Below are 15,746 nucleotides of genomic sequence, written 5' to 3'. Positions count from 1 at the left end.
GGTACCTTTTTAAGTCTAATTTTCAGTGAAGATTCTTTAGAAAGGAAATCATTAAAGGGACGTTAGTTTGACATTTTGTGTTTTAGTTTCATGCTAAATCTCAATGGAGACTATGTTGGCTGAATCCTCAGAATCAGTACTGCAGCCCTGTTTCCTCACAGAGAGAGACTTAAAGTAATCTTGAGAATTATCCTTCTGCTTACAGCAGTAGGTAGAAGTCAACTTTTATGCCAATATATTTCCTCCTCTGTGGAGGCTCACCAATGGATCAGTTCAGAAGGACACTGATACAGTATTATACAGCCACTTCTCAAACCACATATCATGGATAACCTTCTGGTTTTAACATATGTATGAAACGCTGCAGAATTGTTGAGGGAAAAATAAGCAGAAGCTGGAAAGTAAGCAAAAAATATAGCCTCGCATGGCCCCTACACAGAGAATGGAGCTTTGCCTACTGCTCTCCTCTGTGTTATGCCATACTTCATAACTTTACGACACATATTGATGATGTGCCCTAAGAATAGGTCATCTATATACTATCCTGTTATAGCCCCCCCCCCCCAATCACAATTTATGGAATAATATATACTGCCCGTAATCAGAATACTAAAATCTATTTTCTTTATTTTCTCATAAAGACATGGGTTAATCAACAGAAATGTATATAAATATCTATAATCCAGCTACTAGAGTAATGCTTATAAACCGCACTAGTATCTGGTAAGTGTTGGCGTTCTGTCTCATGTAGTGTAATTGCCCAACACAATTGTCCGCCACTAGAGATTCACAAGGACTGAGAGGAATGTGACACTGACCAAATGATCACACAGATGAGTCTGCTTGTCCAACTCCAACTGATCTGTGTATATCTGCAGCACCCTCTAGTGGTGAGAGTGCTGCACGGCTCCAAACTATGGCCATTTCAAACTAACCTATTAAAACGGCCATGTGCTACCCGTCCTGTACCATTTCCATAAGGGTCACTACACTGGGCAATACGGTTATCCATCTACATGGCCATGTTGCCCACCATACTGTGAGCGAGACGTAAAAAAATATAGAGCATGCCCTGTTTTCTCCAGTATTTCCGTTCTGCACACCCCATAGTAGCCTAAGGGAATGTTAATAATATGTGTGCATAAGGTTGTGCACTGTATGCTTCCGTATGTACGTGTAGTTTCCAAGGATTTTGGGTTGATCAAGCTAGTACAATCCTTTTCAAACCGACTGTATTTTACATACAACTGATACGGTGACATATGTGCACTTACGGCTAAAACAAGCCATGCAAATACAGCGCTGAATTACATGACTGAAAAAAAAATGGCATACACTTGTGTGAAAGCATCTATCACTTACCACCAAAATTTGAGCAGTGTACTCATTCATCCCGCTTTGTCCATCAGTCATTCATCACATGTGCACTTAATATACCAATACAGGTTACTAGGGTAATGTTTGTAAAAAGCACAAGTATCCGTATCGTGTACGTATGACTCGTGTGTCGCTAAGTCCATCGTGCCTTGCTCTGTAGAAGATTGCGATCATGGTCTCCTTCCCTTGGTGACAGCTTTAGAAACTCAATTACTGAAAGTCTCAAAACCTTTTCTGTACCATCAATGGTGATAAACACTGCACAAACAGCGTCGGTGCGCCAAGACGGTCATATTACCCAATATTAACCCTTAAGGACACAGCCTGTTTGTACATTTAGGCTCAGTACTTTGCTCAGTTTTTTTTTTTTTATTTGACCATGGTCTCTTCCTGTAGTAATAACTTTTCAACACTTTAAGATATGCCTGTGATTTTGAGACTGTTTTCTCATAAGACATTGTAGTCTGTTAGTAGTGTCTTTTCAGTTATCAGTTTCTTTTTGGGGGGGGTAAAAATTAAATAATTTCGGAAAAAATTTAAATTTTTGGTGACCAATTCAGTGTGGAAGTGCTCTATAAAGGATTATGTACTATAAACCCCCACAAATAACACCATTTTATGAACATAGCATCTCAAACTATTCAAATCAGCATTTAAGAAGTCTGTTAACCCTTTAAATCTTTCTCTGGAAGCAAACAAAAATGGTTGTAAAATTTTGAAATTAGAATTTTTGAAAAAGATTATTCTCATTTAGCCCTAAAATGGACACATTCAGAAGGAGTTTGAGGTAAATATACATCCCAAATTTTTTGCTCTGCTTCTTCCGAGTACGGCAATGCCTGACAAGTGGATGTCAACTTCTGTTCCGACGCACAGTGATGTCCAGAACAGAGTTTGTACCATTGGGTTTTTGGCAGGCCAATTTGGCTGCAAATGTTTTGTGGTGCCACAGTGTAATTGAAGAGCACCTGAAGTACCAGTACAATAGAAAACTCCCAAAGATGTCACCATTTAGGAAACTAGACCCCTCAAAGAATTTATCTGGGGTTGTGGTGAGCATTTTAACCCCCAACATGCTAGCCAAAATCTAATGCAAAGTAAATGGTGCAGAGTAAAGATTGCATTTTTATCTCAAAAATGTAATTTTGATGCCTAATATATTGTGCCCAACCCATGCCACTTTAGACAAACACCCCAAAAATCATTCTGCGGATCAATCACGCATCCCAATAATTGACAGGCTGGCCACACAGCAGGGCTGAGAAGGGAAGGAGCGAAATTTAGCTTTTGTGTATGTGGCGGGGGCCTTAATAAAATATGGAGGGGGGATGGCAGTGTGCATGGGGGGCCTTAATAAAATACGGATCTCATACTTCAGACACTTCAGGTGTATGACTTTGTGAGCTGCAGGACCGGAGATACCGACAGCTAAAGACATATTTGGAATGCAAGCTGCAGATAAAGATCCAGTTCCCACCTATATTTTAACTGCCTGCAGTCCCGTTCCCGTTATTTATACAATACATAAAGCTTGTTTCTAGGTACCCTAATATTGAACCAAAGATATAGGTTTCTAAAGTGAAACTACCCTCGCAACCACTAAAGTTGACTCATCTCATGTGGAAATAAGGTGAGAAGTCTGACTTTGGGGGGAAATATTTATTCGATAGGTAAACAGGTGACATTTCACATAAAAGAGGGAATTCTAGAAAGGACATTTCATCCCCTGAGGGGGAGTGGTAGTTTAATGGGGTAAAACCCTTTAAGAATAATGATAATTTTTTTTTGCAACAATTCTCTAGATTTGCAATATCACGATTAATTAAGCGCTTACTAGTTAGCTTTCTTCCAATAGTTTATATAAATATCTGTTGATAAGGAGTGGTAGCAGAGAGGCAAATCTGGCTATTCATATGCTGCTGATTGACAGCATTTGCACAAGACAGAATATTTCATATATTACATATGATGGGTTTATGCGCTGACCACTTACCATTCCAGGCTTTCCCCTTGGTGAAGAGTACGTAAAGCAGCATCTGTGTTGCCATCATGGAAATAAACCGCAGCTGCCATCAACAAGAACGTTGTGTTGGCGACGTCAACACTTTTAGCCATCTTCTTATCAAGCTCCGAGACAATAGCATCCCTAGAAAAGGAAACAATATATACATTAAAAAAAAAGAGAGAGGGAAAGCCTAGGGGTTATATAAAAATGTGTACTTTCTCCTCTCATGCTTTTTACAGCATAATATCCAGCAATCTGACCAACAAACAGCATATGTAAGGACATCATACTAGAGAACTCATCCGTGTTATAGGGCCAGAACTGATAAACATAAATAATAACTTTACAAATACCTGCGACTTTCATTGGACAAATACTCCGCAAACATGCGAACAGCCTGCAGCTCGGCATTGGCATTAGGACGAATCTCATCCAAAACAACCCCGTACTTCCTCTGTTAAGCAGAATGAAAGAGATTTCAGTGAGGACACAATAACAGGTCGAAAGACAAGAAAGAATGATAAGATCATGTTACCTGTGCTATATATGCCCGAAACAGGAACACATCCCTTTCCACCTCTTTCTCTGGACTTGAAGGCTACAAAAAGAGGAGTAAAAGCCAATTAAAATCTTCAATGTCAAGTGTGAGAACCCAATACATGAACTTTGAAGTTAACAAAATACAAATAATTCACACAATTTATCTCATTCCACATACTTATATTTTACATGTCTGACAGGCTAATGCCTGCATATTTAAAGGGGTATTCTCGTCTGGGCACTCACATTCAGTTTCACTATTCTTTGATATATAAACATTTCTTCAATTGGATGTTATTAAAAAAAAATGTTCCTGTGTGAAGATAATTTCTCATAAATGTTGTCCTTTAGAAACCAGATAGCTTCCTCGGATACGACCACGTCACACTCTGGCAGCGGTGGCCAGACTTGCGCTATTGAGTCCTGTCTGACCACCAGGATTCAGCGATCATTACCACAGGACGGCTGTGGGACACGGAGTAACTCCTGGACATTTTATATACAAAAACAATTAGTTTCTTTATGTAATCCCTCCAGCAGAGGTGGCCGTATCCGAGGAAGCCATCTCGTTACTAAGGGACAAAATTACTACATTTATGAGAAATTATCTTCACACAGGAACATTTTTTTTAATAACATCAAATTGAAGAAATGTTGATGTATGGCAGATTTATCAAACTGAATGTGAGTGCCCAGACGAGAATACCCCTTTAAGTTACGCTGCCGCAAATTAGAAAACAGGTTGATTAATTCATTATGTTATTAAGAAGTCATATTACAAATATAATATGGTAGTTATGCATTAAAAGGGTCATTTCTATCATGAGAACTGGGACTGTATGACTTTCTCTAAAGGGTCCCAGAACCATTGGATATCCGTGGCATATCTTGTGGATATGTATGCGAATGTATTTTTATGAATATTTATTAATTCTTTTTTGTATGTGTGTATATGTCTCCCATGAGGTCATAAAAGGCCCCCGGGGAACATTTTGACTTTTTTTTTTCTATTACAAATTTTTCCCTGTAACTGGGGCTTCTATAAGAGCCCCAGTTACATGGGGAAACAACCCCCGTGACTGCTAAAGTTGATCAGAGCTGTACTGGGTTTGATTGGACCAGTGGCTTGATTAACCCCTTCAGACCTGGCAGCCACTGCCGGCAACAGTGCTGACTCTGCTCCTCTACGCATTACGCTACTTCAGCACGATGCGGTGAGGAGTGGAGAAGGGGTAATAAACCGCATCTCTCTTCTCCCTAGGGTCTCTCCTAAGACCCAGTCCTGTGGTCTAAAGTTGCTGCATTATATTGTGACATTAACCTGAGCTAAGGTTACATTGCATTTTAGCAGGCGCAGTGGAAACGTAATGTAACCTTAGCAAGAGATCAAGGCTGAAGCCTGCGTCAAAAATGCAGCAAAAAACACAACGCATTGTGTGAACACTCCCTAAAAGTAATGAACATGTCTGTCAGGATGGTGGGTGTCCTTTAATTTCTTTTATCCCTTTTCAGTTGCCAAAAATGAACTTAGCATATTAACTGAATGATTAAATCCACCTCCTGAAACCCTCTGCACTGCTGTGAGCCAGTCAGTAACACATAATTAATCCAGTAATCCATAATTCAGCTTGATACCACAATTTCATAGAATAAATACAGTCACAACACCCCAGAAATAGTAATGGGCTCTACTACTACCTTCACTTTCTGGGCCTCATTGATGCTCTGTTGGTAGCTGCCAATATAAAACCAGTTTTTCACATCGAACAGCTCGTCCACTTCTCCCTGTGCGGCCATCTCTAAAGCAGACACGTCACCCGACCGCACTGCCAGACTTCCGCATGTGCCCACCTGCCCTCTGCGCCTGCGCAGGCTGCTGAGTCCCGATGTGATGAGGTAGAGGGTTATACCGGAAGTGCTGGAAGCGGATACATGTGTTTGGAGAGATGGACGGGTTCATGAAGTTGGGGCTGTCACGGTGGCTTATCGAGCAATGCATGCAGATGGGGATCCGCAAACCGAGCCCAGTCCAAGAGAACTGCATTCCGCCCATCCTGGAGGGTACGTGCTGATTGTGATCAATGTATCCCAGATGGCTCTAGTAAAGCAAGGAAAGCTGCTTCCTACTAATCTACACTGCATAATAATGGGCTGACCTTGAAGGCTCTTGTTTCAGCTTTAAAAACTCACGTTGTTTTTCAACGCGCGCTAGTCTACAATCCATTTTTCATAGATCCTGATAAACTATGGTCTGTCACACTGAGGTTATCAGAAGTGTCAGAGGAAAACTGTTCTAGTTTCTCATGGCAACCAATCGGAACACAGCTTTCATTTTTACACGGCAGTTTATAAAATTAAAGCTGACCTCTCCATTTCCATTAGCAACTTGAATAGTTTATCTTTGACACTTCTGAAATGCTCTAAGATGGCACCTGGAAACCTCTCTGTCGGCACACGGGCTGTCTCCCAGGCACAGAGCTTGACATGACACCTTCCTGCAGTCTCAGGCAGTCCAAGTAGTGACCCATTCTGTGCTGCCTGGTCCTGTCTGAAGAGTGAGGAGTTGTGGACAGGGTCGGATTGGAGCTCAAAGATTCTGGTAGCAATAACTTTGTTACTGCCTAAATTGCCGTGTTGGCACTTTGGGAAAGGCTAGTGTGTTTTAGGTCTCATTTTGGGCACTCGATCTCTAAAAGGTTCGCCATCACTGCTCTAAGTGATCTATGAAAAAATATGACAAGGACATGCACTACTTTATAACAGATGGCAAATACAGGCAATTGGACTTCAATTCTCCAATGTCAGTTTAAATAACCTCTACATGCATTGATAAAATAGCTTTTACTATATTGTTTGAAAAAAAATTCTGTGTATAAATATTATGATTACCATGCTGCTGATTATTCAAACCTCATATTTTTGGGTAAGGTCGAGACTGCATGGGCTGCGCAAAGACTGGTAGTGGCAAGACTGCTGCATTTGTTCTCCCCATTCTTCAGAAGTTGTCAGAAGATCCATATGGAATATTTTGCTTGGTTCTCACACCCACCCGGTAAGACCACAATAATTTCTCATCAGCATGCAGCTGAACCATTGATTCTGCCTCGTATTATACAAAGATGTATAATATTGTCCTAGTTCACACAGTGCATTGTTTCCATACTTTTCTCCTCTGTCTCTTATAGAATTCAGGCAGGGTCATATTACTCCTGCATACTACAAGGATCTATTCTTTCATTGCAGTCATTTTCTACTTCTGAACAGATGATATACTTAGTTACTGGGTTGGTTCTCCAAATGTATTTTGTGATCTTCTAGCTACCTGATTACGAGCAGATGATCCACTGGCGTTAAACCTTGGAATAGGTGGCTATTCATGTCTGATAATTGTTACATTTTCAGTCTGTCCTTCTTCAATTTGTACAATTAACCGTCTTACCCCCAAGCTGTAGTTTTCCCTTGTTGGTTATGAGATAACTTAAGCTGGAATACATAGTTAACATCCTGGAACTTTACCACCGAAAGTACATGACCCCTTGTGTATCCTGTACTTTATAGTGAACTGGCATATCAGATTGCGGAGCAGTTTCGGGTTCTGGGCAAGCCACTGGGTCTGAAGGACTGTATAATTGTTGGTGGAATGGGTATGTATCTTTTTCTTTTGTTCCAAGGTTATAGTAAAATGTGTGAAATGCTTTCAGCTTGAGTTTACACTTCTTTCTGCACAGATATGGTTTCACAAGCATTGGAGCTGTCCAAAAAGCCGCATGTTGTCATAGCTACACCTGGTCGTTTGGCTGACCACATTCGCAGTTCAAACACGTTTAGCATGAAAAGGATAAAATTTTTGGTAAGCTGTGGGACATTGGAAATTATAAGAAAATGTGCATGTAAAGTATTTTTCAGTGAGTATTCCTCCCTTCCCCCTTATGAATAAAGTACCTTTGCTGTTCTGACTGATCTTAAGCCCATAGTAATTTTACCCCGTTGTATCACAGTTTGGAGTTGAGTAGAGTGGAGAGGTTGAGTGGAAGAATATCCCTAGTAAACTATTCAGTTCCAGCTAGCCAGCCCAAGAATAATACAGACATGCTATTCTTGAGTTTTTCAAGTGGTTGTCCCATGTTTTCAAGATTGGGGATACCATTCTGACTAATGAGAATGAGGTCCCTTTTCCTCTGGTTTGGGGAGGGGGGGGGTGCCAGATGTGCCTGACAACACCTTTAATAATTTTTGATCCTCTAGGTTATGGATGAGGCAGATCGTCTTTTGGAACAAGGCTGCACCGATTTCACTGAAGAGCTGCAGGTGATTCTTGGAGCAATTCCTGCCAAGAGACAAACTCTTCTCTTCAGTGCAACCTTGACTGACACCCTGCAGGAGTTGAAATCTGTTGCAATGAACAAGCCTTTTTTCTGGGAGTCCACTTCAGAGTAAGTAGTTCAATTTATATGACAAGAAGCTGTAGATTTTCGGCTTATGGTTTCTTAGGCCACATTCGCATGTCTGATCATTTTTTTTTTCTTTATGGAGGAGGATACCATAAATTGAAAACTAATGGTAAACATATGTTATCTACTGGAGGTATGAGCTAGAACTGATCTTAGTTAAGAGTAGTTTACTATGTATACAGTGGAGATGAACACACTCTGTGGAGTCATATCAGTGTCAATAGGTTGACAGACTGTTCTTGGGTGTATCTGTAAGTACCACAGACATTGAATAGAACAATAAATCAATACAGGGTTCTATTCACTATACGTCGTACACAGCTGAATTGTTTACAGACGACCCCTAGTTAAAGACGGACCCCTCTGTTGAAGCTCTCTGGATGCTTTACTTTAGTACCAGAGTACAATAATCAGCTGTAAGGTGTCTGTAATGAAGCTCTATTGATAATCCTTGGTCCCATTACAGCAAAAAAATTTAAAACCGTCACCATCAACTCCAATTGTCACCGGGCAAAAAAAATTTTTCTCTAGAACTGCAATCATAAAATATAGAGTTTCATACAAATTCAACTTAAGAACAAACTTATGGACCCTATCTTGTATGTAACCCAGGGACTGCCTGCATTGGAACATAGATTTTATTATTTTGGCTCTTAATTAAGAATTGTGAAAAAGAGTCTGAGATGACGTGTACAATGCTACAAAGATACTACAACTTCCAATATTTACAGTTATTTGTAAAATATTGTAATATTAATCTGACAACAGCAACTGTTTTTAGTTGGTAGGTTAACTTACAGACAGTTTTGTTTTAATAGAAAAAATGTTATACTTTTCCTGCCATACTTTTCATTAAAAAGCTACAAAGTCTCCAAATACATATAGAACATAGATACAGCTCACCCCAATGCAGCAGGCAATGGTACCAATCCTGAATCCAGGTGAGTACCTAACAATGTGTTTGATCCTGTATGAATGTATATATACAATTATTCCCATTGTAATAAACTTTAACCAGTTTTAAACTTGGATACGTAAGGGACAGAATACATGTACATCTATAAATCTCCAAATATAACATACAATACATATAACCTAATTAGATAATGGTTCTACAAGTGTTCCGCTGGACTTTCATGTGACCTGGTTGTCTGGCCAAAGTATATGAAGGAAACGGGACTTGAGTCAGACTGAGTGGGTCACGTGGCTGTTGGACACGATGAGCAGACAGAGAAGATGGAATACAGGCAAGAGGAGAAGACCTGAAGAGAAAGCTTAACAGAGAGACCTACTGGATGTACCTATTGGGAACAGGGTCTTAAGCTAAGATAGTCTCATCATGTTTTTTTTTAATATTCTGATTGCTCACCCAATCACATGAAGTCTCCTTTCCATCAGAAGTTGTGGGGGGGATGGTGCACGCTCCTAAAGACCCTCTACCTCCAGGGCCACAGATACTCGCAAAAACATAGATTGGCAGCACTTCATACCCCTCCACGTATCACTTCATTAAAAATATTCTTTATTTAGAAAAAATCGCATACATCAAAAATGGACAATAAAAAGATCTACGCGTTTCGACGCAACGGCATCTTAGTCTGGTCAGGAAAAGTTTACTCTATATCTGCTATATTCCCTTCTATGTACTGTGTTTTTCACCATTGTTCTGCATACACCAGTAAAGATGGGTAATACATGGAAACTGGGAACTGCACTAGTGTTGTGTTTTTTTTCTAATAAAGGAGTTGCCATATATCGGCTTGTACACGAGTATATTATTAAAAGAAAAAACCTCCTATACTTGCCCTTTGATGCTTCCAGCATTGATGCATGGACAAAGTGCATCAACAAGTCAGAGCCGCTGCAGAACGAGGGTTTGCAGTTCTCAAGGGGCTTCAAAGGGCATCTCATTATTGGGGAAGCTCTTGCAGTGTATTTAAATATTGGTGGGGGGGCTGCTTGGGCCATTTCATTACTGGGACGGCTGCTTGGGGCATTAAGTTATTGATTGAAGTTGTGACCAATTTGTTTTTCACCCTGGGCTTGTACTTGAGTCAATACATTTTCTAGGTATTTTGTGTTGAAATTGGGGGCCTCGGCTTATACTCAAATGTATATGGTACATAGATGCAGGGTTATCTGTAGTACGTAGTTATACATGTTATTAGTCTTTGCTATACCGAATTATAAACGACAAACATCAGTAATACACAGTATAACTGCAAAATACAGATAACCCTGCATCTATAAATCCTATGCAAGAAAATGGAATATAGCATATATAGAGTAAACCTTTCCTGATCAGAGCATTAATAACACATAATGAAACATTGTGTAAGGTTGAGACCCTGTGGTCCCCATTTAAAACCTCCATTAGGTCTCCATGTTAAAGTTTTCTCTTCAGGTCTCTTCCTCTTGTTGGTACAGGCAGTCCCCTACTAAAGAACACCTGACTTTCAGACTACCCCTGGTTACACACAATTTTTGGATTATTGGTTCTTTTAACAATCCAACATTTTTAAAACCCATTTGTCACAGAGACCAAAAAAAATTTGTCTGGGGTTACTATTGAAGAATATACAGTTCCGACTTGCATACAAATTCAACTTTAGAACAATCCTTGATCTTGATAAGATGGAAAAAGAGCAGTATCGTTCAGTAATTTGCTTTTTGTTTTTGGATGGGAATAAAATGTGAGGAGATAAAAGCAAAGTTGGATGCTGTTTATGGGGACACTTCGCCATCTATGACCACATTTAGATATTGGTTCAACTAATTTAAATGTGGGCGAATATCTGTTTTTGATGAGGAGCAACCGGGAAGCCCGACAGATGTGGTTACCAAGGAAGTCATTCAAAAATTCCACGACATGATACTGGCTGATCGATGAACTAAAGTGCGCGAAGTAGCAGAGGCCGGAGGTGTGTCGACCAGAACGGCAATTAATATTTTACATGATAAGTTGGCAATCTATCTTGTACATATCCAGGGGACTGCCTGTATTCCATCTTCTCTGTCTGCTGATCGTGTCTGACAGACCTTTGATCCACCCCATCTGATTCATCACAAGTCCTTCATACACCTTGGCCAGACAAGGGGTCACATGACAGTCCACAGGAGCTATGGTATGTGTTGTATATTACATTTGGAGTTTTATAGATTACATGTATTTGTCTCTTATGTATCTTAGTTTAACCTGGTTACAATAGGAAGTCCTGTGATGGTCTACCACTCCCCTGTTACCACCTGTAATCCCCCCTGAGCCCATGAATGTAGTTTTATACAGGATCAAACACTTAGTTACACTTACTTGCACTTAAAACCATGAGTAAAACTTTAAAGGGCATCTGCCACCAAGATCAGGAGCTGTACACCAAGCACACTTATACTGGTGTGTGTTCCCTCTGGCAGGATTTGCTCTTCTTTTAGCTTCTTATACCCTTGTTTTTAGAAAAAAAGGACTTTAAAATTATGCAAATGAGTCTGAGGGTATCTGTGCTCAATTAATAATTATGGAGCCCAGAGCCTCTTTGGCTCAATTGAATACTTTTTAAAGCCTTTTTTTTTGTAAAAACAAGGCAATAAGAAGCTAAGAGAAGAGCCGAGTGTTCTCGGTTTAAAATCCTTTTCCTGATGATAGATCTCTTTTAAGTTTCGGTCCTTTGAGAGCTTGGAATGTATGCAGTTTCCAATAAAAAAGAAGTTGCTTTACCGTTTCTATGTGGTGCTGGACTCCTTTTTTGTGTTAGTCTCCAGATACATTGTCAATTATTTGCTTTTTTTTTTTTTTTTTTTTTTTTTCAGGGTGAAGACAGTGGAGCAGTTGGACCAGAAATATCTCTTGGTACCCGAGAAAGTGAAAGATGCTTATTTGGTGCATTTGATCCAGAAGTTCCAGGATGAACATGAAGATTGGTCCATCATCATCTTCACTAGTACTTGCAAGTAAGATCTGAAATGTTTTATGGTAAAAGTTTTTATGTAACTGCTATGAATGTTAATAACATCATTTCAAACAATCTTTACATCTAAAAATGTTCTTTGTTTAATGTTTCAGGGACTGCCAGATCCTCAACATGATGCTCCGTAGGTTCAATTTCCCATCTATAGCTTTGCATTCAATGATGAAGCAGGTATTTGTATGCAAATTGCACATTTTTTTACCTCCTTCACCAACTCAAGCTGTTATGAATAATTATTAGATGCTGTTCTACCAATTCTGGAAGAGCAATCTTTATCATTATTTTTAGCTGTGTCTACCATCTGACCGTAGAGGGTAAAAGGGCCTGGGCTGCACCATTTAAACAAATAGAACAGGCCGCAGAGCCGCAGCACTTCAACTACTGCTGAAGCATAGTTATAGTATATACAAACTGCAGGGCAGATTGATCAAAAGTGCCTTGATTGGGACCTTTAGGCAGAAATTAACCCAATTAACCTAATGAACCAATATGTTACCATACGGGTTAACAGCTCGTAGTTCATGTTTCATTTATGACTCGGCGTGGTGGCATCCCCTTGAAGATCCCCATTGAAATGAGATTTAAGAGAGCTCAACAAGTTCTCCTCATACTGGAAGTGGTTTATTGGGTCAATTTCTAGACCATTTTATGCTACACCAAATGTATCCAATATTGTATATAATGCGGTCTATTCTCTGCACCTCCTATTAGTTGGCTTAGCTTTTTGACACAAAATGAAACAGTATGTTTCCTTGTGTTTGGCTCATGTTTAGGTAAATGTGCAATTTACATGTGTAATGTAGCACTATGGCAATTGACTTTGAACTTCTGTGTTTTTCAATAGAAGGAGAGATTTGCTGCTCTTGGAAGATTTAAATCCAGCTTTTACAAGATTCTTATTGCCACTGATCTGGCTTCAAGGTGAGAAGACACATGACATAGTTTAGTGCCCTATTTCACCTCTTTTTCCTGACAAGGGTTTAGGGTACTGCCTCTTGGCATCTGTCTGGTTGATTCTCTCAATTTAGAATCTAGCATATTGAATAGCCTATTTACCCTAAAGAGTACAAAAGATAATTTGATGGAATAACTTTTCTTTTCCCTTTTCAGAGGACTGGATATTCCCACAGTGCAGGTTGTGATCAATCACAATACCCCAGGCTTGCCAAAGATCTATATCCATCGTGTGGGCCGAACAGCAAGGGCAGGTACGATTCTGTTATGCTCTCCCTTACCAATAGCCCTACTCTTGTGGTTTTTAACTTGAATGTCTTTTTTTTTTTTCCCACCCTTTAATTTTTTTTTTTGCTTTTTTTTTTTTACTTTTTCTGTATATTTTAGGGCGAAGTGGCTTGGCAATAACATTGGTGACTCAATATGACATCCACCTGGTACATTCTATAGAAGAACAGATTAGTGAGTGTCTCTATACAGTTTTCTATACATTTTAAAATTCTATAATTGACCGGCTCCTATAAGTATGTGACAATGTTATAAGCAGGTAGACTAGAAAGGGATTGTTCCCTTTCTATACCTGCCACAATCTGAAAGGAGTTCAGCAGTTTTTAGAATAAGGGAACATGCACCTTAGCTGATCTTTTCAGATATGATTTGTCTTTTTTGTTTCTTTTTAACCTGTTTTTATCTTATTTATTTAAATAACTGTGCCACTAGGACGTTTAGTTATTTTATGTTTCTCAATGGGCAGAAATGAAACTAATAGAATATGCAGTGAAAGAAAGTGAAGTCCTCAATATCCTCACCCAAGTGAATGTCACCAGGCGGGCATGTGAAATTGTAAGTATAAGGCCCCATGTGTACTACGGCAATGTTGATCAGGATCTCGCCACAACGAGATCTTTTGTACTCTGCACTGTGTGCAACGCGTTGGTTCAGGCCAACATTCGTCCTGTTTCCAAGGGATGCACATATTCAAGAGCATGATCCCGAAGCCTGTGAAATGTACATTAAAGTAGCACATTGGTAACTAAATGGTGACATGCATTTTGTCTGCCCCCTAGAGACTGGAAGGTACAGACTTTGATGAGAAGAAGGAGATAAACAAAAGGAAGCAGCTCATTTTAGAAGGGAAGGTAAGGCATCTAATGGAGATATTGTTGTTCAGTCATTGGGTTGACTGCAGCCATTTTATGGTCAGGAATGTCTTACTGATGAGGTAAAAGCCAGGAGGCTTCACTTTACATATCAATAAAGTGGTGCAGAACTATTAATAGATATATATTGGTAAATTACCTCATATCCTGCCCCTACACTTGCATGACAAAAACACGAGGTGACCAACCCCTTTAAGTAAAATTTACTATTTTATATTTTCCCCAAGGATCCTGATCTGGAGGCAAAAAGAAAAGCTGAGCTTGAGAAACTCAAAAAGCAAAAAAAAAAATTCAAGGAGCACATTCGGGATGCAATTCGGAAAGAAAAAGATGATCAAATACGCAGGAAGCAAAAGAAGAAACAGCAAGAGTAGACGGCTTCCATATTTCAGCAGATCAATGACTGAATCTCTAGCTGTCTACCATACTGCTTTCACTGATCAAGGTGGACCTGGACAGAAGATCGGCAGTGATATATTATTATACACCCTTAATTTCTCTTGTCTGTTATGGAGCATGAGAAATTCTGGAATTGGTTTGCAGCATTTGACTTGAGCTACTGTGTGGCAGTACCTTCACAATTCTTTTAGGGTTTTCCTATAATTAAACCCCCCCCCCTTCTATCCACAGGGTACTGCTTGGACTAACAGCACAGATCACAGTACAGCTAGTCTCCCATAGACTCCCTTTGATCTACTCTTATGAAGCTCCATTTCAGTCTCTGGGCCTCCTATTGTGGCTCACGGGATGAGGCCATGAATGTGCTTCAGGTCACTGTTCTGTTGATTGTAGGGAGGTCCCTGTGAATAGGGCATATACCAATTCTATCGCCTATAAATGGTCTGTTTTCTCTTGACTGTATATATTGTAATATATCCCTTGTTGGTAATAAAGAGATTGGATTTTGAACTTGTTTAGAGTTACTATGAATGTGGTCCGTGATCTAGTAATACTTGGATCACAGAATTTTGTCCTGAAAGGGAGATTTACCATGCTCACACTTGTAAAACTGGATTTTTGTTATACCAATTACTGGGGCTGCCATTGTTATTTGGGTACCTTTTTAAGTCTAATTTTCAGTGAAGATTCTTTAGAAAGGAAATCATTAAAGGGACGTTAGTTTGACATTTTGTGTTTTAGTTTCATGCTAAATCTCAATGGAGACTATGTTGGCTGAATCCTCAGAATCAGTACTGCAGCCCTGTTTCCTCACAGAGAGAGACTTAAAGTAATCTTGAGAATTATCCTTCTGCTTACAGCAGTAGGTAGAAGTCAACTTTTATGCCAATATATTTCC

The 15,746-nt window shown here is 39.6% G+C and overlaps 2 protein-coding genes across 2 annotated transcripts; one reads left to right on the top strand and one right to left on the bottom strand.

The window, feature by feature from the left end:
- Window positions 1–3,353: 3,353 nt before the first annotated feature.
- On the bottom strand, window positions 3,354–5,755 carry LOC140135147 (coatomer subunit epsilon-like). The gene is made up of 4 exons (XM_072156266.1): window positions 5,621–5,755; window positions 3,918–3,980; window positions 3,736–3,836; window positions 3,354–3,523 (listed from the first exon to the last, which is right to left on the bottom strand). The coding sequence occupies exons 1-4, from the start codon at window positions 5,717–5,719 to the stop codon at window positions 3,367–3,369; spliced, it is 420 nt and encodes a 139-aa protein (XP_072012367.1). The 5' UTR covers window positions 5,720–5,755; the 3' UTR covers window positions 3,354–3,366.
- On the top strand, window positions 5,726–15,358 carry LOC140135140 (probable ATP-dependent RNA helicase DDX49). The gene is made up of 13 exons (XM_072156255.1): window positions 5,726–5,983; window positions 6,851–6,974; window positions 7,481–7,566; window positions 7,651–7,772; window positions 8,168–8,355; window positions 12,178–12,318; window positions 12,431–12,506; window positions 13,180–13,256; window positions 13,446–13,543; window positions 13,677–13,751; window positions 14,044–14,132; window positions 14,357–14,428; window positions 14,677–15,358. Exons 1-13 carry the CDS (start codon window positions 5,869–5,871, stop codon window positions 14,821–14,823), a joined length of 1,410 nt encoding a protein of 469 aa, XP_072012356.1. The 5' UTR covers window positions 5,726–5,868; the 3' UTR covers window positions 14,824–15,358.
- Window positions 15,359–15,746: the final 388 nt, after the last annotated feature.

This window comes from Engystomops pustulosus, chromosome 1 (assembly GCF_040894005.1).
Source record: "Engystomops pustulosus chromosome 1, aEngPut4.maternal, whole genome shotgun sequence".
NCBI classification, from domain to species: domain Eukaryota; kingdom Metazoa; phylum Chordata; class Amphibia; order Anura; family Leptodactylidae; genus Engystomops; species Engystomops pustulosus.
The sequence above is the reverse complement of the archived record's forward strand: the minus strand, read 5'-3'. Positions and strand labels throughout refer to the sequence as shown.

Excerpts from the sequence above, each read along its gene's own strand:
- LOC140135140 (XM_072156255.1), top strand. The coding sequence starts at position 5,869 with ATGGACGGGTTCATGAAGTTGGGGCTGTCACGGTGGCTTATCGAGCAA. Across the intron at positions 6,975-7,480 it reads TTGGTTCTCACACCCACCCG|TGAACTGGCATATCAGATTG; the intron begins GTAAGACCACAA and ends TGTACTTTATAG. Across the intron at positions 8,356-12,177 it reads TTCTGGGAGTCCACTTCAGA|GGTGAAGACAGTGGAGCAGT; the intron begins GTAAGTAGTTCA and ends TTTTTTTTTCAG.
- LOC140135147 (XM_072156266.1), bottom strand. The coding sequence starts at position 5,719 with ATGGCCGCACAGGGAGAAGTGGACGAGCTGTTCGATGTGAAAAACTGG. Across the intron at positions 3,837-3,917 it reads TTCGGGCATATATAGCACAG|AGGAAGTACGGGGTTGTTTT; the intron begins GTAACATGATCT and ends TCTGCTTAACAG. Across the intron at positions 3,524-3,735 it reads TTGTCCAATGAAAGTCGCAG|GGATGCTATTGTCTCGGAGC; the intron begins GTATTTGTAAAG and ends TTCCTTTTCTAG.